At 39.5% G+C, this 23,202-nt stretch overlaps 1 protein-coding gene across 1 annotated transcript in view; it reads right to left on the bottom strand.

Moving 5' to 3' along the window:
- The window catches only part of ttc38 (tetratricopeptide repeat domain 38), a 46,366-nt gene extending 23,690 nt beyond the window's left edge, over positions 1-22,676 (bottom strand). The window contains exons 1-7 of the mRNA XM_043709353.2: positions 22,539-22,676; positions 14,101-14,178; positions 9,468-9,549; positions 7,714-7,885; positions 5,369-5,542; positions 3,006-3,081; positions 197-316 (exon numbers count right to left, since the gene is read on the bottom strand). Coding sequence (XP_043565288.2) covers positions 197-316; positions 3,006-3,081; positions 5,369-5,542; positions 7,714-7,885; positions 9,468-9,549; positions 14,101-14,178; positions 22,539-22,568 — 732 coding nt within the window. The 5' untranslated portion in view covers positions 22,569-22,676. The remainder of the gene's footprint in view (positions 1-196; positions 317-3,005; positions 3,082-5,368; positions 5,543-7,713; positions 7,886-9,467; positions 9,550-14,100; positions 14,179-22,538) is intronic.
- Between the last annotated feature and the right edge of the window lie 526 nt (positions 22,677-23,202).

The raw sequence follows: 23,202 nt of genomic DNA, 5'->3' as shown, positions 1-23,202 counted from the left end.
GAAACCTACTTCCCAAACTTCTGCTAGGAAGTGCATATCAAACCCAGTGATGATGGTTTTCCATCTCTACAACGTATCAGAAATGTATGGAATTCATTCCCATGGCTCTGTGTTGCTGTACTAGCTGCTGACCTAATTTATATCTTTTCACGGGGCTTGATCAGGAACCATGCATTTTTGGTTTTCTTAGGTTTACCTTCCAGTTGTTTTCTGTCTCTTTCATAAACTTTAATCCATTGTTCACATCTGCACGCATCTCATACACATGTGCCAGGGAATGTGCAGACCAAGCATCACATGGATTCAGAACCAAGCCCTGATAAAAAGGACAAAGAGCAAGGGGATAAAGAGAGTCAAAATTTACATTATGGAAAAAAAAATACAAATCATGCCCCTGAATTGGCGAGACACAATTACACTTGGGTTTCCATCTTACATTTGTGAGTGCTATGGGAGTACACTTGATGATGAAATAGGCAAGCCTCCCCATTACTCACAGCCAATCTTATATATTCCATATTCCTGTAAAATCTGGAGCCTGTCTCCTGCCACAGAGAGGGTTGGAGATACTACACCATCTGCCTGAACCAGCCCCATTTTGTCCCTTTAAATAAAAAGGCAAAATAGGTGAACATAAACTTTTAAACAAATGTTAATCTTCAGGGATCCATATCATTCTTATAATCTGGAACAGAAATTGGAAAGAAGGGGGATGAAAGTAAGCTATTTACCATCCCAAAAGCAACGTATAACAGAGTTCCTTGCTGAGCCCAAGCTTTCTGCATCTCTTTTATCGTAAATAGGTATGAAAAATGTTCCATTTATACACTTCATTAAAATGTTATACACTTACTTCCTGTGGTTTTTCAGATATATTTCTATTCTCATTTTTGTCTAGAGGGAATTCTCGAGAAGGAAAGCATTTTTATTGAAAACAGCATCATTAAAGTGATGTGCAAAAGAAGCAACAATAATGAGAAGTAAGTCTTTTTCTCACAGTGAGTTGTTAGGATATGAAGTGCACTGTCTGGAAAGGTGGTGGTGGCTGTTTTAAGGAAGAATTTCAAGAGGGCACTGGATGATTATTTGGGTAGTAGTAGTGTACAAGGATACAGAGGAAAATGTAGAACTTCAGCACTTGGTAATTGAACCAGTCCAAGCACAATGGGCCAAATAGCCTCCATCTACATCATAATAATTCTATGATTTGCCATTTAAATTAAATCAGTTTCCAATTTAATGTAGAAAAGCTTATTCAAATGTTATGCCTTGTAGGTAGTGCAATCCCCTTTCAAATAAAACAGTTCTTTTGAGATACTGAAAGCAACATTGGCCATAGGAATGGCATGTGGGGAAACTGGCCAACTGAACTGTGTGGTGGAAACTGGGCAAGGCCAGACAGATGTGCAAACCAGTTAATAGGTGTTATTAAGACAGTGCAACGGAGATATTAAGTCAGGAAGCTTGCAGCATTCACTGTCAAATTGAACAAGCCAGACAGATATGCAAGTCATTCACCTTGATTGACTATTGAATGGATGATTGATGAGTCAATCTTACAAGGTTTCGGAATAATAGATCTGAGTTTCAGTGTAACTGTTTTTGAGACAACTCAGTTCCTAGAGGTGGCTCAGTCAATAAGGAAATTACTATATCCAATTCTGGCTTTTGTAACACCCTTCCTGAGACAGAAACCCAATTTACACTGAGTAACTAAATTATGCTAATTACACTGTTACACCAAATTGCTGCTAAGCCACTGTACTCAGAAATGACCTGAATAACTGGTCATAGAGTTATAGAGATATACAGCATGGAATCAAACCCTTCAGTCCAACTTGTCCATGCCGACCAGATATCCCAAATTAATCTAGTCCCATTTGCAAGCATTTTGTCTATATCCTTCTAAACTCTTTCTACTCATGTTCCCATCCAGATGCCTGTTAACTATTGGAATTTTCCCAGCCTCCACCACTTCCTCTGGCAGCTTATTCCATACACACCACCCTCTGTGTGAAAAAGTTGCTCCTGAGGTCCCTTTTAAATCTTTCCCCTCACAGCCTATGCCCTTTAGTTTGGGACTCCCCCACCTATGCCCCTCATGATTTTATCTATAATGTCACCCCTCAGCCTCCGATGCTCCAAGGAAAATAACCCCGCCTATTCAGCCTCTCCCTATAACTCAAACCCTCCAACCCTGGCAACATCCTTGTAAATATTTTCTGAACCCTTTCAAGTTTCACAACATCCTTCCTATAGGAGGGAGACCAGAATTGCACACAATACTCTAGTTAAAAGAAGCCATTCAAATCAGAGGGGGATCTCACATACTCCAGAGAACATGAGAACCAAAAAGCAGGAACCTTGGGAGCAAGAAGAACAGCCTCAAGTCCAGTTCGACCAGCTGTAATCCGGATAGAATAACTTTTTTATCATTATTTGCTTCCAAAGCCAATTTTAAACTAATGCGGGCTATATATATATATATATATATATATCTTGTGTTTCAGCGACAATAAACCACCATTTTATTATTAGTGTAAAACGAGTCACACCACGTAAGCAAGTAGATCAGACTATATGAAAAAAAAGCATAAATCCTTAAGGACGTAAAGGATTCCCCTTCAAATTTGCATGAACATTATTTCTCAAAGTTACATCCTTCTTTCCTCATTATGTGTCACCCAAACTCACTCATTCCTACTATCTCTGACTGTCCAACCACTCATGACTCTTCTGATAGTGTACTGGTCAATACATGCACACATCTACAGATCTTTTTGAATCAGGTCAGGTTTAGTGTCTACTGAAAATTATGCTAGGATTTTGCACTAGAGAAATCTTCTTCTTCTGTGCCCCATAAATTACTCTGTTAACTCTTTGCACGGAACACAATAAACCAATTTTACCACAATGGATCATCACCAATGTGGTGAATATGCTGTGGTCCTTTAAACAAATGCTCTATTCTTTTCTCTCTATCAAATAGTTTAGTTATCACTTACCTCTTTGGCAGTTTTCTCTGCCAGATCATAGAAGTTAGTTTCTACCAGCCCAAATGAGTACATCCCTTTCAAGTAACTAAAGAGGTTGAGAACACAAGGTTATTAATACAAATCAGTGGCCTTTATTGCTGACTTTTAATAAATAATTAATATGCTCTACCATGGTTGCTCTTCAGCTTACTTCAAGCAATGCATGTGTAAATGAAAATGCTGATGCAACTTCCCCCTTAGTTCACTCACTGCTAAAACATTTACCAGTGCTATTTTTACCTGGGGACTTGATTAGTCTAATACACTCCCAGCCCGCCTCCAAAATTCTACCCTCAGGAAATTGGAGGTCACACAAAACTCTGCTGGTTGTATCCTACTACACAACAGGTCCTGTTTTGGTCACGTGATCTAGTATATGGACAGCACAGTGGCTCAGTGGTTAGCACTGCTACCCCACAGTGCCCGGGACCCGGGTTCAATTCCAGCCTCGGATGACTGTGTGGAGTTTTCACATTCTCCCTGTGTCTGTGTGGGTTCCCTCCAGGTGCTCCGGTTTCCTCCAACAATCCAAAGGTGTGCAGGTTAGGTGAATTGGCCATGCTAAGTTGTCCATAGTGTCCATGGATGCATAGGTTAGGTACATTAATTAGGGGTAAATGTAGAGTAACTGGGTTAGGGAATGGGTCTGGCTGTGTTACTCTTCGGAGGGTCAGTGCGGACTTGTTGGGCAAAATGGCCTGTTTCCAAACTGGAGGGATTCTATGATATCCATCTGTTAACTTATAAAATTTTCTCTTATAACTTTCCTGTAAAAATGCCTTAGGACCTATGTTAAGGGCACTTTATTAATTCAAATTAACTGTTGTTGTTCACATACATGAAATCTTGAAACATCTGTCATACTTACAATAGATAGTTTGAGCTCGGCAAAACCTGAGATAGTTGCAGTTTTGTTTTGTGTCTTTTCAGCAGACATTTGAGCAATCTACACACCAGTGAGTTTGGCTACCACATGCACAGGCACCTCAAAAGGGGAATAATTGTAATAAAGTCTTCTTGAATGTTTCTCATGAAAAATCAACATGTGCACTTTACCAAACAGTGAGTGGTTGTGTAATTTGGTCGTTTACCTGCAGACACTCCTTGAGCATCAATTTATTTACTTTTGACACCAAGATAATGCCATAAAGATCCTATCCTGTAACATAGAGTCATAGAGGTATACAGCATGGAAACAGACCCTTCAGCCCAACTTCTCCATGCCGACCATGTTTCCTAAATTAAACTAGTCCCATTTGCCTACAATTGGCCCATATACCTCTGAACCATTCCAATCCATGTACCGTTCAAGTGTCTTTTAAATGCTGTAATTGTACTTGTCTGTATCACTTCCTCTGGCACTGGTAACAAGATTGGAATATTTACACAGATGAAATCATCCTTTTTGTTATTTAGCATCAGAAAGTGAGAAATACCAATTTCTAATGAAATGGTTCCTACTTACTCCATTAAAAAAAAGTAAACTAACTGGAGGTGTCAGGAAGTTCAGTTGGTTAGTTTAACAGATTGTACTTCAGAATAACAGCAACAGTGTGACTTTGATTATCATTCCATCCAAAGATGTGTTTTCAAACAGCGGACAGATGAATAAAAGAAATATCTGTTTCAATTAAAACAAAATGATTCAAATTTATGGATTATGGATGGTGAATAGAGGTAGCTATTAATGTAAAGAAGGAACAGAATAGGAACATAGGAACAGGACTTAGCCATTCAACAAAACCCCTCAACCCTGCCTAAGTCTTTTTTCAATCGAGGGATGAACAGAAGGAGGGCAGAACCTGAAGAAAACACTCAGTGGGTCAGACAATGTGAGGAAGGAAGGAAAGTTGGTACTTCAGGCCAACTATCAAGATAGCTGCAAGATCAACTCCGTAGTGTTCTTCTTCTCAAATGTTGCCTGACCCACTGAGTGCTCGTTTTCAGATTTCCAGCATCAGCTGAATTTTGCTTTTGGTTTAGAGCCTGAAGATAACCCAAATTAATTAAGAAGTTGAAGATGAACCATCAGTTAGAGTCCAGACGGTCATAAGTTTGTGCACTTGTAGACAACTTTAATGGAATACATTTGACAGTTTGATTGATTGACTTCTGTGTGTTAATACTGGTGACTGCTGCAGAACAACAAAGACTATCTACCTCTGGGGAGACTGAAGCATGAATGACTGAATTTCAAATCTAGCCTCAAATGTTGGAGATATATCCACATTCATTCTCCCAGTAACATCAACACACATGGATGAGTAATTCCTAAAAACAAAGCTACAGAATATTTTTTGACAGTATTTTCTGATGCATGATGGAATACGTACCCATAAAGTGGCATTTGTGGTGTCCAATGAGGAAGGGCCCGTGCAAGACAATCTCTTAACTGTTGTGCGAGACCCAGATAAAAGTAGGTATCATGAGCCAGCTTCAATGCCAATATATCGGTTGGCTGATACAATAAAATCTCCTCCCACACCTTACATGCCTTTGGAAGAGCCCTAAAGAATTTAAAAGGAGGTAAGCTTAAACATCATTACGATCTTTTATCAAGATGAATTCAGGATATTAAAGACAGTTTGAATTGGATAATACCTCACTTAAAACTTGACAAATGCACTAATTTTCACAAATGTTGTCCCAAATACTTAAATGTGTGAAATATTAAGAAATGCAATTTTATCCATATTAGTTTTCCCAACAAAAACTTGCAAGAACTTTCCAATTAGTAACATCTCTCACTAAACATTAATTAAACAATGATTGAACCTCAAGAAGGGGAGTAGAGACAACCCTGGCAATTATAAACCAGTGAGTCTTACTTCAGTTGTTGGTAACGTGTTGGAAAAGGTTATACGAGAGAGGATTTATAATCATCTAGAAAAGAATAATTTGATTAGGGATAGTCAGCACGATTTTGTGAAAGGTAGGTCGTGCCTCACAAACCTTATTGAGTTCTTTGAGAAGGTGGCCAAACAGGTAGATGAGAGTAAACCGGCTGATGTGGTGTATATGGATTTCAGCAAGGCGTTCAATAAGGTTCCCCACAGTAGGCTATTGTACAAAATGCGGAGGAATGGGATTGTGGGAGATATAGCAGTTTGGATCAGTAATTGACTTGCTGAAAGAAGACAGAGGGTGATGGTTGATGGGAAATGCTAATCCTGGAGTCCAGTTACTAGTGGTGTACCAAAAGGGTCAGTGTTGGGTCCACTGCTATTCGTCATTTTTATAAATGACCTGGATGAGGGCGTAGAAGGGTGGGTTAGTAAAGGTCGGTGGAGTTGTGGATAGTGACAAAGGATGTTGTAGGTTACAGAGAGACATAGATGAGCTGCAGAGCTGGGCTGAGAGGTGGCAAATGGAGTTTAATGCAGACAAGTGTGAGGTGATTCGCTTTGGTCGGAGTAACCGAATGCAAAGTACTGGGCTAATGGTAAGATTCTTGGTAGTGTAGATGAGCAGAGAGATCTCCGTGTCCATGTACACAGATCCTTAAAAGTTGCCATCCAGGTTGACAGGGTTGTTAAGAAGGCATACAGTGTTTTAGCTTTTATTAATAGAGAGATTGAGTTCCGGAACCATGAGGTTATGCTGCAGCTGTACAAAACTCTGGTGCGGCCGCACTTGGAGTATTGTATACAGTTCTGGTCACCGCATTATAAGTAGGATGTGGAAGCTTTGGAAAGGGTGCAGAGGAGATTTACTAGGATATTGCCTGGTATGGAGGGAAGGTCTTACAAGGAAAGGCTGAGGGACTTGAGGCTGTTTTTGTTAGAGAGAAGAAGGTTGAGAGGTGACTTAATAGAGACATATAAAATAATCAGAGGGTTAGATAGGGTGGACAGGGAGAGCCTTTTTCCAAGTATGATGACAATGAGCACAAGGGGGCATAGCTTTAAATTGAGGGGTGATAGATATCGGACAGATGTCAGAGGTAGCTTCTTTACTCAGAGAGTAGTAAGAGTATGGAATGCTTTGTCTGCAATAGTAGTAGATTCGCCAACTTTAAGTACATTTAAGTCGTCATTGGACAAGCATATGGACGTACATGGAATAGTGTAGGTTAGATGGGCTTCAGATTGGTATGACAGGTCGGCGCAACGTCTAGGGCCGAAGGGCCTGTACTGCGCTGTAATGTTCTATGTTCTATAATATATTACTTCAGCAATTATTGGCCTACAGGAATCAACCACTTAATTGCAGCTACATATATCATCATCTATTATAATTGATATCAAATGATAGGACAATAGGACACTCCTGTTAGTATAAAGAAAGAAATCATTTCACTTTCCAAGGAACAGCTGCTGACTCTATTTTAAATCATATTTGATTTACATCTTATTCAGCTCTACGTGATTATCCTTTTACAAGATGCAAAAGATTTACTGATTTGCCCAAAATAAAACTTAATATGTTACAAGCTGAACTTTTCATAACTACTTTATTTTTATGATGGTCGCACTGGCTGTGGAAAATCGCCTGATGCTGATGGTTGTGGGTGGTATAAATTATGCTATTTTATGAAAATCACTCTCTGTATAAAGCTGATTAGCCTTTTGAATAACTGGACTAATAAAAACGAGCACTAATAACTGATAGTCATGAGCTCAAAAGAATATCCTCAATATAATTAAATTGAAATCATACCTTACATAACTCTTCTTACCCTTTTGAAAACAGATCCAGTGCTTCAACATGGAGACGTTCCCGTTCAGTGATCCCTTGTGTGTTTGCAAGTCCAACCATCTTCTTGACTGCAGTATCCAGGTCTTTATCCAGCCGAATAGAGTTCCCTGTACCAGTCAGTTCTATTCCATTTATGAGGACATGCCCCATTACTGGAAGAGAAAGGAGGGATAGGACAATGAGTTGGATTTTCCCCTCCCCAAAACTAACTGAATGCATTTCAGGAGGTCCAAACTGGAGACATGCAAAGCAGCAACTTTGTACTTTGATTTTATTTATTTATTGTCACCTGTATTTTGTCACAAAATACAGTGAAAAGTGTTGTATAGTGTCACCACTCTTCAGCGCCATCTTAAAACACAGAAAAATAAACCAAAACATAGAAAAGCAGAAACATAAAGAAATAAAATCCAATCTTACAGTCCTTCTTGTTAGGTGCTCAGTCATGGGGTTGGTTATCAGTTGATTTCTGATGGACACTATTTTCCTTGAGGCAGGAATCAAGACAGCTTGTACCCTAATACTCATTTAATATGAAGTCACAGCAACCAAGTAAATGACTGCAACAAATCCAATTTGCCCTGACATCAGTATCTTTGTCAAACTGGGTTGCTGCCTGAGAACTGTGGAAACTATGCCCAGTAAGTTGATGCATGAAGTTTAGGGAAAGTCTGTAGAGGAAGCAAGGAACTTTTCCATAGAAATGTTTAAAAGCTTAATAACTTTAAATGTTGCAATGAATTAATTTTTGATGATTTATATATATATTTTTAATGGTAATGCTTGATCATAGGACTTGTCTGCAAAAGCTACATGATTATTGATCAGGATTCTCTGAATGTTCCCATGCATTTGAGTACTTTACCCCTTCTGTGTTCAACACTATTGAATCTGGTTTAAATGGGTAATTTGAACACAGTGGTTTGAGATTTACAGTGGTTTAAAGTTTTAAAGAGATCTTTAAAGTGATTTAATGAGATATTCTCAGACTTAAGAAAAGACTGAACAATTGCTCAATATTTCTGACTGAAACTTGAGCATTTAGAAAAGAAACAGGTTTCTAGACAGCTAGGCAGGGAACTGCAATTAATCCAATGTATTGACTTTGTTGAGTTCATTTATTCAGCTGCGTAATGTAATCCCATTATGTACAAAATGACTGAATTCCAGTAAACTGTAATGGTTTAGCTCAACAGGAGTTCTTTATGTATCTATGGTTTTGTTTAATTAACAGCCTTATGAAAAAGCTATAGGAATTATTGTTTTGAATATCTGTTTGTATATCTTAACAGATTAACTAGTATTTGAGATGAGAGAATGTTGTTTTTCAAGGGGAGATTCAATGGCTGTATGGTTGACTGATAATTATATGTTGTTTAAAGTAGGACGTCTAAGTATTCTATTTCTCACCTCCTGTGAGGAGGCTTTCTGGTAAAAATTCAGGCCTGGAGTTCAGTTTGTATTGTTTACTAGGCAAACCTCATGAAGTCTCACAAACTTACAGCCACAAAGTGAATGAGACCTTGCCAACCTTCAGACCTTTATAAAGCTAATTACTCATCCAGATCTATTATTTTTAAGTCTTTGCTTGATACAGCATCGGAATGTCACAATCATAATATTTACACATTGGATTGTCTTGTAATATCTCCCTTAAAGTTTTCACCCCATAACCTCAATCTCTCTCAAAAAGCTTGGGACTTAATGAGTAAAGTAAATTAATTCTTTACTTACCAAAATCCGGATCTGCAGCTTGCAACCGAGTTTTACAACCCTCAATTCCTCCAAGACTTGGGTCATTAGTCCAAGACACCCACTGGGGAATAAGTGGTGAAATACTTATTTATACATACCAATCATTGACAACAATACTTCTGTGGCACAACAGTTAATATTAGGCTAGATCAGGACCAAAATATTCGAGTAGTTATGGAATCAATGCAATTCCTTTTTAATCAGTTCTTGGTTGGACATTTTATTTTTTGGGACAGTTGGACATGATTGGTGCACAGTTTAGGAGTATTCAGGAATACTCTCTCCTTAACTGGTTGGTGCCATTCCAGCACTCAAGAAGCCTGATACCGATGAGGACAAAGCTGATCACTTAATTGGCAATCCATCTATCACCTTCAGCATTCACTTCCTTCACTGCTGACACACAGTGGCAACGGTATATATCATGTACAAGATGCACTACAGTAACTCATCAAGGCTCCTTCAAAAGCACTTGAATGAATAAACTAGTTAATTAGCTTTAAGTTGCCACTTACACCTACAAAAGGTACCTAGGTAGGCCTTCCAATGCCACAATGGATGCCATCAAGAAGGATAAAGGCAGCAGATGCTTGCGAATATTACCATCTGCAAATATCCCTCCAAGTGACACAACATTCTAACGCGGAACTATAACACTGAACCTTTATGGTCATTGGATTAAAAAAAAGGCCTTCCTAACAAAGCCTTCCTAACAGTATTGTGGCTATCCCTACACTCCAAGGGCTGCAGTGGTTCAAGAAGGCAACTCATCACCACCTTAGTCAGGGCAATTAGTGATTTGCAATACCCACGTATACTGAATAATTATATTTTAAATGTTCTTTAATGAAATCCTCAAACTGCCTCAACATGTGGCATGCCAGCTCTGGGCTTACACTCACAGACACATTTTGAAGCTAGATGTATGTGCTAACATGAAACTTTTTTGTGAATAATGGCTTGCTGCTAACCACAAGGCCACAAAGGCCCTGTTGCTCCAGTAACATTGACAGCAATCCATTAGTGTCTGGTACTGAATTAGGCCCCAGTTCAAAAGTTATATACTTCCACAAAAAAGACATCCTTCAGAAGAAGTGTTGCCGCTAAATGAAACCACAATTGTTTGATGCTTTTAATTCTGCTTCACTGCTTATTTAAATTAACCCTCTCTCAATCTCCAGGGGATTAAACTGCATTTTGGACATTGGCTTAGATTTCTTCATGGGATGACACTCTCTTCTTAACACTGTTGCAAAAGTCAGAATCCCTGCTTTTATTTGTAAATTCTGCTGTGATCTCCCACGTGTTAATAATTGCATCAATACTGGATCATTCTGACTGTTTTTGCTTACAGCTTAATTGCCTTTGCTCAATTGCTTTGCTGGCTAATTCACCCAATCTGCTCACCTCACTGGCCTTGAGGAAATGAAGGCCTGTTGTGTGTCATACCCATTGTGGTAAGCAATGAAAAGCTTTTCTGTCCTGAGCCGCTTCTTGCCATCCCTTTCCGATGGTCTTTATTTATTTCAGTTTCCTCAAAGTGACCCTATTTTTATGTCATTTTTCAAAATTTTTGAGAGAGAAGCACTCATTTTATTTTTGTTGTTTATTGTGATCTTTATTTAATGAATGGTGCCGATACATAAGAATTCTTTCAGGTGGTTAACTTACATTTATATTTATGTAACTTTGTTAATTGACTTCTGATTAGTTTAATTAATATATCTCAGGGAGGAAAGTGACCAAAAGAAAAAGACCTGCGTGTGAGTGGCCAATGACAAAAAGATCTGAAAATTTTTTGAGGAAATAAGCGATGTACAAAGTCATTGCAGGAGTGAAGAACCAAAACACTACAGTACTTTGTATAGAAGAAAGAACTACACCTACTGGAAACTGAAACAAATATAGAAAATGCTGGGAAATCTCAGCGAGTCTGGCAGCATCTATGGAGAGAAATCAGAGTTAACATTTCAGGTCTTTTAGTACACTGTTTTAGTTTATTCAATTCCCCAAGAGGTATCATTACAGGTGTTGGCAGCAATCTATGACCAAGCCACTCCAGAATGTGTGAAAAATTGAGCATTGGCCACATTATTTTTCCACTTCATCATCCTAGGTTTGACAGTTTAGCTGAACAGAGGATTCACAGTCAAAGAAGATAGAGCAGTCAAAATCTGAGATTGGATGAACAGCTCTGTCTCTCTTGCATTTACTGTTCCTCCATTTACAACAAAGTAGTCAGTTCCCCTCTCACAGACTGACACCAGAATGCTGTTTTTTTTTTATCAGTCCTGTACAAGCACCAGGATATACTTTTAAAATCATGGATTTCTGAAACACCAACGTTGCAAAAAGGCAGAGATTTCTCACCCCAATCAATGTCAACTTCTCTCAAAATTGTTTTTTCTCCCATTTCTCCCATTCTGTGTAAGATTGCTAAAAAGTAATAAATTACCTCCTTTCACAACTCCATTTTTATCAGCCTTGTTTTATAAAAAAAAATTGTACTTAGAGTCATAGAAATATACAGCATGGAAACAGACCCTTTAGTCCAATGTGTCCATGCTGATCCTAAATAAATCTAGTCCCTTTTGCCAGCATCTGGCCCATATAGAGTCATAGTGACGTACAGCATGGAAACAGACCCTTCAGTCCAACCTGTCCATGCTGACCAGATATCCCAACCCAATCTAGTCCAACCTGCCAGTACTTGCTCAATCCCTCCAAACCCTTCCTATTCATATACCCATACAAATGCCTCTTAAATGTTGCAATTGTACCAGCCTCCACCACTTCCTTTGGCAGCTCATTCCATACATGTACCACCCTCTGTGTGAAAAGGTTGCCCCTTAGGTCTCTTTTATATCTTTCCCCTCTCACCCTAAACCTATGCCCTCTAGTTCTGGACTCCCCAACCCCAGGGAAAAGACTTTGCCTATTTACCCTATCCATGCCCCTCATAATTTTGTAAACCTCTATAAGGCCACCCCTCAGTCTCCGATGCTCCAGGGAAAAGATCCCCAGCCTGTTCAGCCTCTCCCTATAGCTCAAATCCTCCAACCCTGGCAACATCCTTGTAAATTTTTTCTGAACCCTTTCAAGTTTCACAACATCTTTCCGATAGGAAGGAGACCAGAATTGCACACAATATTCCAACAGTGGCCTGCCCATTCTCTAAACCCACCCATCCAGATGCCTTTTAAATGTTGTAATTGCACCAGCCTCCACCACTTCCTCTGGCAGCTCATTCTGTACTCCCACTACTCTCTGTGAAAAAGTTGCCCCCTCAGTTCCCTTTTAAATGTCTCCTCTCTCACCCTAAGCCTATGCCCTCTAGTTTTGGACATCACTACTCTGGGGAAAAGGCCTTATCTATTTACCCTCCATGCCCCTAATGATTATATAAACCTCTGTAAGGTCACTCCTCAGCCTCCGATGCTCCAGGGAAAACAGCCCCAGCCTGTTTAGCCTCTCCCTATAGCTCAAACCCTCCAACCCTGGCAACATCCTTGTAAATCTTTTCTGAACTTTTTCAAGTTTCACAACATTCTTCCTACAGAGGGAGACCAGAGTTGCACGCAGTATTCCAGAAATGGCCTAAAAAATGTTCTGTACAACCAACTCTTATACTCAGTGCACTGACCAATAAAGGTAAGCATATCAAATGTATTCTTCACTATTCTATCTAACGGTGACTCTACTTTCAAGGAAATATGAGCTTGTATTCCAAGGTCTCTTTGTTCAGCAACATTCCCAGGACTTTACCATTACATGTATAAGTGCTGCCTTGATTTGCCTTTCCAAAATACAGTACCACACATTTATCCAAAAGAAACTCCATCTGCCAATCCTCGGCCTCAGCTCTGATGAAGAGTTATCTAGACTTGAAATGTTAACTTGCTCTCTCTCTATGGATGTTGCCTGACTGACCGTGATTTCTAGCATTTTTTTGTTTTCAGTGCAGATTCCAGCATCTGCAATAAATTGCTCCTAAATGGCAAGTATTGGAGACTATTCAGTCCCTCTATCCACTTTGTCATTCCACTAGATCACTGCTGATCTGATTTTGACCTCAACTCCACATTCTCATTTATCCTTGACAATTACTGACTCCCTTGAATTCTACTCAGCTCTTCTGACAATCCTCCTTGTCTCTTAATTGTAGTTTTTCTTCCCTCTTAAGCTTATTCTACTTTCTTGCTTCCCTGCACTGCTAACCCCAGTGTACTTCCATCCTCCAACCAACTCTATTAGACCAATTCATTTTTCATATAATGTTGCAATTTCAATCATCAGCCTGAACGTTCCCTGATTACTGTATTAAAAATGAAGATGTGAATTTTGCTACACAATATGGATTAGATGTACTGAACAAAAAGTATAAACACTGATGGGATGAGATGGGTCTAAATGGGGATCGGGAGCAGAATGTGGGCACTCATGTGAAGCACAAATACCAGCATTAATCAGTCAGCCAAATGGACAATTTCTATGCTGTAAATTTTGTTTAATTTTGAGTTTTGAAACTCAAGTTTTGATTATTTTTGAGTGTGGGAGTGCAAAAGATAATAGTCAATGGATTTAACACATTTTATTAATGCTGAAGCCTTACCTGTGACAGAAAAGCATCATACATTTTGCAAGCCTCATTGCTGGTTGTGGAAAGGGGCAGACCAATATCCTGCCAGGCCTGGGAACAAATCAAAGTAAGACATTACTAAATCAATTTTACTGCAAATATGAAGTGAAACTGTTTTGCAAAATAGGCAAAACTAAACATTGAGATGTCTGTGTACACAACAGTCGGCACCTGGAACAAATACAGAAAATACCAGAACCAGTCAACAGATCAGGCAACACATGTGGGAAAAAGGGAGTTAATATTTCAGGTCAATGACTCTTCATCAAACTGGTGAAAGATAGAAATATAATACTATTTTATTTATTCATGGAATGTGGCTAGGCCTCCTTTGAGCTAGTGAAGAAGGGGAGGGGAAAGATAAACTAAAGGAGAGGCCAGTGATAGGGTGAAGTGCAGTAGAGATTAAATTACAAAAAGTTCAATGATACAAAAGCCTAAAGGACTTGTGATGGATAATGTAAAGAAACAAATATTATATCCACGTGATGTGTGAATGTTTCATAACAGCCACCCACATGCAATGGGAAAGCAATAAAGAAAAAGAGGAAACTGAACCAAAAACCAATAAACTTACTGGGGGCAGAGGCAATGATTTAAAATTGTTGAATGCAGTGTTAAGTCCAGAAGGATGTAGAGTGTCGAGCCAAAAGATAATGTACTGTTCATCAAGTTGATGACGACCTTCATTGGAACATTGTATCAGTCAAAGATTGAAAGGTTTGAATGGGAACAATTTGGTTTAAATGAGGATTTTATATAGTATACATTTTAGTTTAAAATTTAGTTATTCTGATATTTTAAGAAACTCTTTACAAACACATGTATTTTGCCAGCCAATCAAGGCCAAGACACCATTTCATGAATAACGCAAACACAATTTTAATTACCCCACATTTAATGCCATTCACCAAGCAAATTATAAATAGCAAAAGCCAGCAAAAGTATCAGAAGGCACATTGAAATTTTGTAGTGATTAAAGAATATGTGATTAGTAATCATTGGTGAAGGAAGAGCGATTTCTTACATTCTTCTGATATCCTTGTACTAACTGTCAATGTTTAAAAGTGGAATAATAAATATGGTGTGGAAAATGGTGAGGCAAGATACATCCTAAATCTTATAAGTTAAACGAGTCCTTGGGTTTTAAACTGCAGAATTTATGAGTAACAGCTTATTCTTTTAAGATAAGAAGCACATTATGACACACCTCATTGACATCTGTTTAAAGCAACATCTGCAAATAGAACATCAAACTTTGAAAACAGAACATAGAATATTACAGCACAGCAACAGGCCCTTCGGCCTACCATGTCTATGCTGACCATGATGTCATTCTAAATTAATCCCATCTGCCTGCACATTGTCCATTTATCTCTTTTCCCTAGTAATCATATGTCTGCCTAAATGCCTCTTTAATGCTGTTATCTTATCCGCTTCTGCCACCTCCCCTGACAGCATGTTTCAGGTGCCTACTACCCTCTGAGTGAAAATCTTGCTTCAAACATCTCTTCTGAATTTGTCTCCCTCACCTTAACCACATGTCATCAGTATTTGACATTTCCACCCTGGGAAGAAGACTCGGACTATCCACCCTATCAATGCCTCTCATAATTTTATATACTTCTACCCAGTTGCCCCTCGGCCTATCTATCAAAAACAAATCCAAGTTTGTCCAATCTCTTCTTATAGCTAATACATTCCAATCCAGTTGACATCCTGATAATCTTCTTATGCACCCTCTCCACATCCTTCTTATAGGCTGGCGACCAGAACTGCACTTAGTACTCCAAATGTGGCTTAACTTAAGTTTTATAAAGCTATGACATGACTTGCCAATTTTTATACTCAAAGCCCTGACCGCTAAAGGCAAGCATGCCTTACGCCTTCCTTAACATCTTATCCACTTGTGTTTCCACTTTCTATATATTAGTATTGCTTTAGGTCCTGCCATTTACTTTATATTTTCCTGTTGTATTTGGCCTTCCAAAATGCATCATCTCACACCTATTCAGATTAAACTTCAGGTGGCAAGGGTGCAAAATGGACTCTGAGTGAGGGATTTCAATGTCCACCATCAAGAGTGGCTTGACAGCAGCATTACTGATTGAAGTGGTTGGGTCCTAAAGGATATAACTGCTAGACTGGGTTTGTGGCAGATGGTAAAGGAACCAACAAGATGATAAATGATACCTGACCTCATCCTTACTAATCTGCTGGCTGCAGTAGAATCTGTCCATGACAGTATAGGTATAATTGACACCACACTGTCCTTGTGGAGATGAAGTCCTGCCTTCACATTGAGAATAACTTCCATCGTGTTGTATGGCACTATCACCGTGCTAAATGGGACAGACTTTGAACCTATCTAGCAGCTCAAGACTGGGCATCCAAGAGGCTGTGTGAACCATCAATAGCAGCACTCCAGCATAATCTACAACCTTGTAGCTTGGCATATCCCCCACTCAACAATTACTATCAAGCCAGGGGGTCAACCCTGGTTCAATGGAGAGTGCAGGAGGGCATGCCAGGAGCAGCATGAGACATACCTAAAAATGAGGTGTCAGCCTGGTGAAGCCACCAAACAGGACTGCTTGCGTGCCAAACAGCAAGTGATAGACAGAGCTAAGCAATCCCACAATCAATGGATCAGATCTCAGCTCTGCAGTCTTCCACATTCTGGATCAGTGGTGCTGGAAGAGCACAGCAGTTCAGGCAGCATCCAAGGAGCTTCGAAATCGATGTTTCGGGCAAAAGGTCTTCCACATTCAGTTGTGAATGGTAGTGGACAATTAAATAACTCACTGGAGGAGGAGGCTCCACAAATATTCCCATCCTCAATGATGGAGGAGCCCAGCACATCAGTGCAAAAGATAAGGCTGATGTATTCACAACAATCTTCAGTCAGAAGTGCCAAGTGGATGATCCTTCTCCGGCTCCCCCAGTGGTCCCCAGTATCACAGATACCAGTCTCCAGCCAATTCGATTCACTCCACGTGATATCAAGAAACAGCTGGAGGTACTGGATACTGCAAAGGCAATGGGCCCTGATAGCATTCCGGCAATAGTACTGAAGATGTGTGCTCCTGAGCTTGCCACTCTCCTGACCAAGCTCATCCAGTGCAGTTATAACACTGGCATCTAACCGACAATGTGGAAAATTGCCTAGGTATGTCCTGTACACAAAAAGCAGGACAAATCTCTGGAAGTTGCCATCCAGGTTGATAGGGTTGTTAGGAAGGCATATGGTGTGTTAGCTTTTAATAGTAGAGGGCTTAAGTTTCAGAGCCACGAGGTCATGCTGCAACTGTACAAAACTCTGGTGCAGCCGCACTCGGAGTATTGCATACAGTGCTGGTCACTGCATTTTGGAAGGATGTGGAAGCTTTGGAAAGGGTTCAGAGGTGATTTACTAGGATGTTGCCTCGTATGGAGGAAAGGTTGAGGGACTTGTGGCTGTTTTCATTAGAGAGAAGGTTGAGAGGTGAATTAATTGACACATATAAAATAATTAGAGGGTTAGATACAGTGGACATTCAGAGCCTTTTTCCTCAAATGGTGATGGCTAGCATGAGGGGACATAGCTTTAAATTGAGGGGTGATCGATATAGAACAGATGTCAGAGGTGATTTCTTTACTCAGAGATGAGTAGGGATGTGCAATATCCTGCCTGCAACTGTAGTAAGAAAAATCCAACTTTAAGAGCATTTAATTGGTCATTGAATAAACATATGGATGAAAATGGAATAGTTTAGGATAGATAGATTTCAGATTGGCTCCACAGGTCAGTGCAACATCGAAGACCGAAAGACCTGTATTGTGCTGTAATGTTCCATGTTCCACATTCTAAATCCAATCCGGCCTATTACCTCCCAATCAGTCTACTCTCTGTCATCAGTAAAGTGATGGAAGGAGTCATCAACAGGGCTATCAAGCAGCACCTGCTCAGGGAACAACCTGCTCAGTGATGCCCAGGGTCACTCAGCTCCTGATCTCATTACAGCCTTGGTTCAAACATGGTCAAAACAGCTGAATTCCAGAGGTGAAGTGAAAGTGACAGCCCTTGACATCAAGGCCGCATTTAACCGAGTATGGCATCAAGGAGCCCTGACAATACTGGAATCAATGAGTATCGGGGCAAACACTCCACTGGTTAGAGTCATACCTGGCACAAAGGAAGATAGTTGTGGTTGTGGAGGGTCAGTCATCTCAGCTCTAGGCTATCTCTGCAGGAGTCCCTCAGGGTAGTGTCCTAGGCCAAACAATCATCAGCTGCTTCATCAATGATCTTCTCTCTGTCATAAGGTCAGAAGTGGGTATGTTCACTGATGCTTCAGTGTTCAGCACCATTTGCGACTCCTCAGATACTGAAACAGTCCATGCTCAAATGCAACAAGATATGGACAATATCCAGGCTTGGGCTGATAAGTGGCAAGAAACATCTGCGCCACACAAATGCCAGATAATGACCATCACCAATAAGAGACAATCTAGCTACCACCCCATGACATTCAACAGTATTACCATCACTGAATTCCCCACTGTCAACATCCTTGGGGTTGCCATTGACCAGAAACTCAACTGGACTCACCACATAGACATAGTGGCTACAACAGCAGGTCAGAGACCAGGGATGCTGCGGCAAGTAACCTACCTCCTGACACCCCAAAATCTATCCACCATGGACAAGGTACAAGTCAGGAGTGTGATGGAATACACCCCATTTGCCCAGATGGGTGCAGCTCCAACAACACTCAAGAAGCTTGACACCATCCAGGACAAAGCAACTCACTTGGTTGGCACCACATCTACAAACATTCAATCGCTCCACCACCAGCGTTCAGTAGCAGCAGTATGTACGATCTACAAGATGCACTGCAGAAATTCACCAAAGATCCTTAGACAGCACCTTCCAAACCCACAACCAGTTCCACCTAAAAGGACTAGGGCAGCAGGCACTTTGGATAGCCCATCCCTATTTGCACCTTCTCAAGGGCAAATAGGGATGGGCTATCAATGCTGACCAGCCAGTGATGCCCCAGTCCCAAACTGAATTTAAATAAATTTATCTCGGGACTGTGATTTGAAAGAATGTCTGGGATTTGCATGTTAGTTACTCAAAGCCTGTATCCCCATTCTAAGTCATTAAAAACCTAACAGCGATCTAGATTTGTTCAATATTTCGCATCAGTTGTATGACACTTTGATCTTTTACTATAAATTCTGTGTCCTATGATCCTGCCCCACTAGCTACCAGACGAAGGAGAAAGCACTCTGAAAACTTGTACTTCCAAATAAACCTGGTGCTGTGTGATTTTTAGCTTTGTAAATAAGATTACTCTTCCCATCATTAGTTGGTGTTATTTTTCAGGAACTTAGTGCATGATAAATAAGAACACAGAGCAGAGACCTAAATACTGAAACTATGGGCGTGGTTACCTTCTCATGGCCAGCGGTTCTCTATAGTTTTTGCTTCTGAGATGTCCCATGTTACAAAAAGTTCACAGGCCACCCCCGACACAACACAACTATTTTTTTAAAAATTAATAGATTGCATTTTTGATGAAAAGAATGATGCTTGATTCACTTATTTGGGGGTTCTACACATTGCAAAGTATAAGAAGAATTATTTTAGAAGGGACAAGCTCAGAATATCACAGACTATAGACAATATGAGAAAACATATATCCATAAATGGGCAGATGACAATGCTGACCATCCAGCTTAAAGTTCAATCTTCAGAAAGTCCTTAGAATTGACCGGAATGGAAGGTTAACAGGAAAATGAGTTAATGAGCCATGGGGTATCTTCAAAGAGGTGATCTGGGTACAGTCACACCATATTTACTCAAATGGGAAATGTAATATCAAACAGATCCAGAGTTTCCTGAATGATAAAGAAGATAGATATTAAGGTGAAGAAGAAAAAGTGTGCTTTTGACAGCATATGAGAGAGGGTCTGTGTGAGTGTGTGTGTCTGTAGGAGAGTGTGTGTGTGTGTGGCTGATAACCAAGGTCGGTACCCATGAGGATGGCCTCAACCTGGACATTGGATTCATGTCACACCACAGGTGACCCTGTTGCACTATACACACACACAGACAGACGGACACATACAGACACTCCCACACACGCCCTCTCACAGACTTATACCCCTTTACACTCACATACACACTTTCTCACAGACATTCATAACCCCCCTGCGCCCACACACACACACACACACATATACATATAAGTTTGTGGGGTGAATTTGTACTGGCAGAATTACATTTTACTTTGCTCAAAAACTGCATGAATCCATGTAAGATTCTGTAAATCCATTTTTTAGATTAGAATCAGTCTGATCATTGTGGCACAGACAGCCTCACAGGGAGCTTAGCCCTTCAATACATTATCTGGGCTGACATGACACCAATTGTTAAAGTTCACTTGGAAATGTAACTTTTTTTTTTAAAAATTGTGATTTACATTTGAAAGAACTGATATTGACATGGTCATCCTAAAAGATGAGAGACTTAACAAACAATTCAGGTCTTTTTCAATATATAATTTCAGTTACATCACACTGGAAGCTTTTCCTATAAATTCTGCGTCTTCCAATCTTATTCTCCACAACTACCTGATGAAAGACCAGTGCTCCGAAAGCTAGTACTTCCAAATAAACCTGTTGGACTATAACCTGGTGTTGTGTGATTTTTCTATATTAGTGATCTGGGTCTTGGTATGCAGGGGGAATTGTAGGAGCAGAAGGACTGAAGTGTATTTGCACAGATCACTGAAAGTAGCAGGACAGGTAGAGAAAGTAGCAAGTAAACACACAGTATTTATTGTTTTATTAAAATGAGTGTGGAGTAGAAAAACAAGGGGAGGATGTTGAAACTGTATATGACATTTGTTAGATCTCAGCTGGAATATTCTGGACAGTTTCAGTTACAACATTTTAAGAGCTGTGGGCAACGAGTTCATAGAGAGAAGGAAATGTCCTGCAAATCATACAAACTACAGAGCTTGTGCAAAAGACATGCAGAATAATGAACCAAGACAGTAAATACATTATCAGAGCCAGAACAACAGGGAAGAAGTTTTGAACTGAACAATGTCTGAGAGTGAATTTACTGGTCTGAATTGTAAATGGGGAAAATGTTAACCATTTTGATATCCTATCTAAAATAATTTATTTCAATGGAATGATCCACCATAACACATTCGATTTGTTTAACTTGACTAGAAACTTTCCACGACCACTTCTCCACTATTCTTTACAAATGATATTCAGAGCTCCCATGTAAAAGGCTCATAAAGCAAGAAAAGTAAAACAGGTGAAATATTGTCCCAAAACCTTAGTTCAGCTTTTACGTATACACTGATTACAAATCAACCTGCTTTGACTTTGATCATCATAAGCCACTATCTCAAGCTACTTTTCTGACAATGAGATCTTTCAGCAGATCAAAACTACTGAAACCATTTTCTTTCCAGATCAGAGGTCAGCAATCTACAGCTTTGAAGCTGCATGCAATTCATGAAGGATTCAAGTGCAGCTCCTGACTTAGAGCAATCAGATCCAAGTGCTCATTGATTTGATTTATTATGTGTACCTAAGCAGAGCGAAAGTTCTGTTTCTCATGCAGTACAGACAGATCATAACATAGAAAGATCACTGGGTGATTGAACAGAACAAAAAATATTTTGTGTCACAACACAAAAAAGAACAGAGGGAGACAATATTTTCTCAGTTTTCATTGACAACTTAAATGTAAGACAAGTGATTTGGGACTCTTTTGAAACAAAAACACAAATGCTGTATCACTATGTTATATCATTCCATTGTAGAATTATTCACTAAGAAATACTTTATGCCAAATATTCCTCTTGATTCATAAATTTGAACACAAATTCATAACTTTGCCCCCACTTTGTTATTCATTATTATTAGCATTTGACCAACAGCATTGTGGCTCTTAAATTTAACAAAAATGCAATATCTTTTTTTTAAAAAAGCTTAATATTGATATTGCCAAACTCTGTGCTGTGCCGCATCCTTTCCCGCTGTTACAATTATCTTAGACAGATAAGAAAATAATGTTTGACTATGGCAAATCGCCAGCAACATAAACAGAACACATTTAAATGGTTGACTATGTCCCGGCAAAGGTATTTAAGTTACAGTACTACATGCAGATTTCAGATTTGGCTTCAAATAGCTCCTTTACTGCTATTCTCTTTGTGAACGTTCCGCTGCTTATTCAGAAGACGTCAACACTTTTCCGTCCAAAACTCAGATTTTTAACAGGCGTTTCCTGTGTTCACTGAATGTTGTAAAACACATCTGACCCTAAAATATGGTGCGGCCTTCTAAACTATTGTAGCCTTCTTTCCAAGCAGTTTGTAGCTTTCTCTTCAATTTACCTTGCAGTCCCTTAGATTGGAATGCACCATCTTCTGTTCTCAATTGACTTGTTCGATTTCCTTGTAGGAGTGTGCTTTACCACGATCTACCAGCTGCTCTCAGCTCCGAGCAAACTGAAGAGTGTGAAAGAAGTCTGGCAGGCTGCTTAAATAGTTTACTCTCCTAACCAATAGTTGGTGCTATTTTCTATAACTTACTGCTTGATAAGTAAGAGGAGAGAGAGAAGCCTCAATTCTGAAAATATGGGCGTGGGGGTATTATCTTGGCCAAAAATTTACAGTTTTGCTTCGGACATACACTTTTCATGTTTCAAAAAGTTCACCAAATTTACACAACACAACTTTCTTCTTTGAAAAATGTTTAATGCATTTTAATGAAAATATAGATACTAGATTCACTCATTTGGAGTTCTACACTTTGCAAAATATAAGAAGATTTATTTAGAAGGGACAAGCTCACAATATCACAGATTGTAAATAATATGAGAACACATATATCCATAAATGCACAGATGATTATGCTGATTATCAGCTTAAAGTTCAATCTTCAGAAAGTTCTTAGGATTGATTAGAATGGAAGGTTAGAAGGAAAATGAGTTAATGAACAATGGTGTTGCTTCAAAGAGGTGATTCAGTTACAATTAGGCCATTCTTCAAATGGGAA

The sequence above is a fragment of the Chiloscyllium plagiosum genome, unplaced genomic scaffold (genome assembly GCF_037043375.1).
Source record: "Chiloscyllium plagiosum isolate Xiang-an unplaced genomic scaffold, Cpla_swu_hap1 HiC_scaffold_19, whole genome shotgun sequence".
Classification (NCBI taxonomy): domain Eukaryota; kingdom Metazoa; phylum Chordata; class Chondrichthyes; order Orectolobiformes; family Hemiscylliidae; genus Chiloscyllium; species Chiloscyllium plagiosum.
Note: the sequence above shows the minus strand (reverse complement) of the source record. Positions and strands in the feature narration are given on the sequence as shown.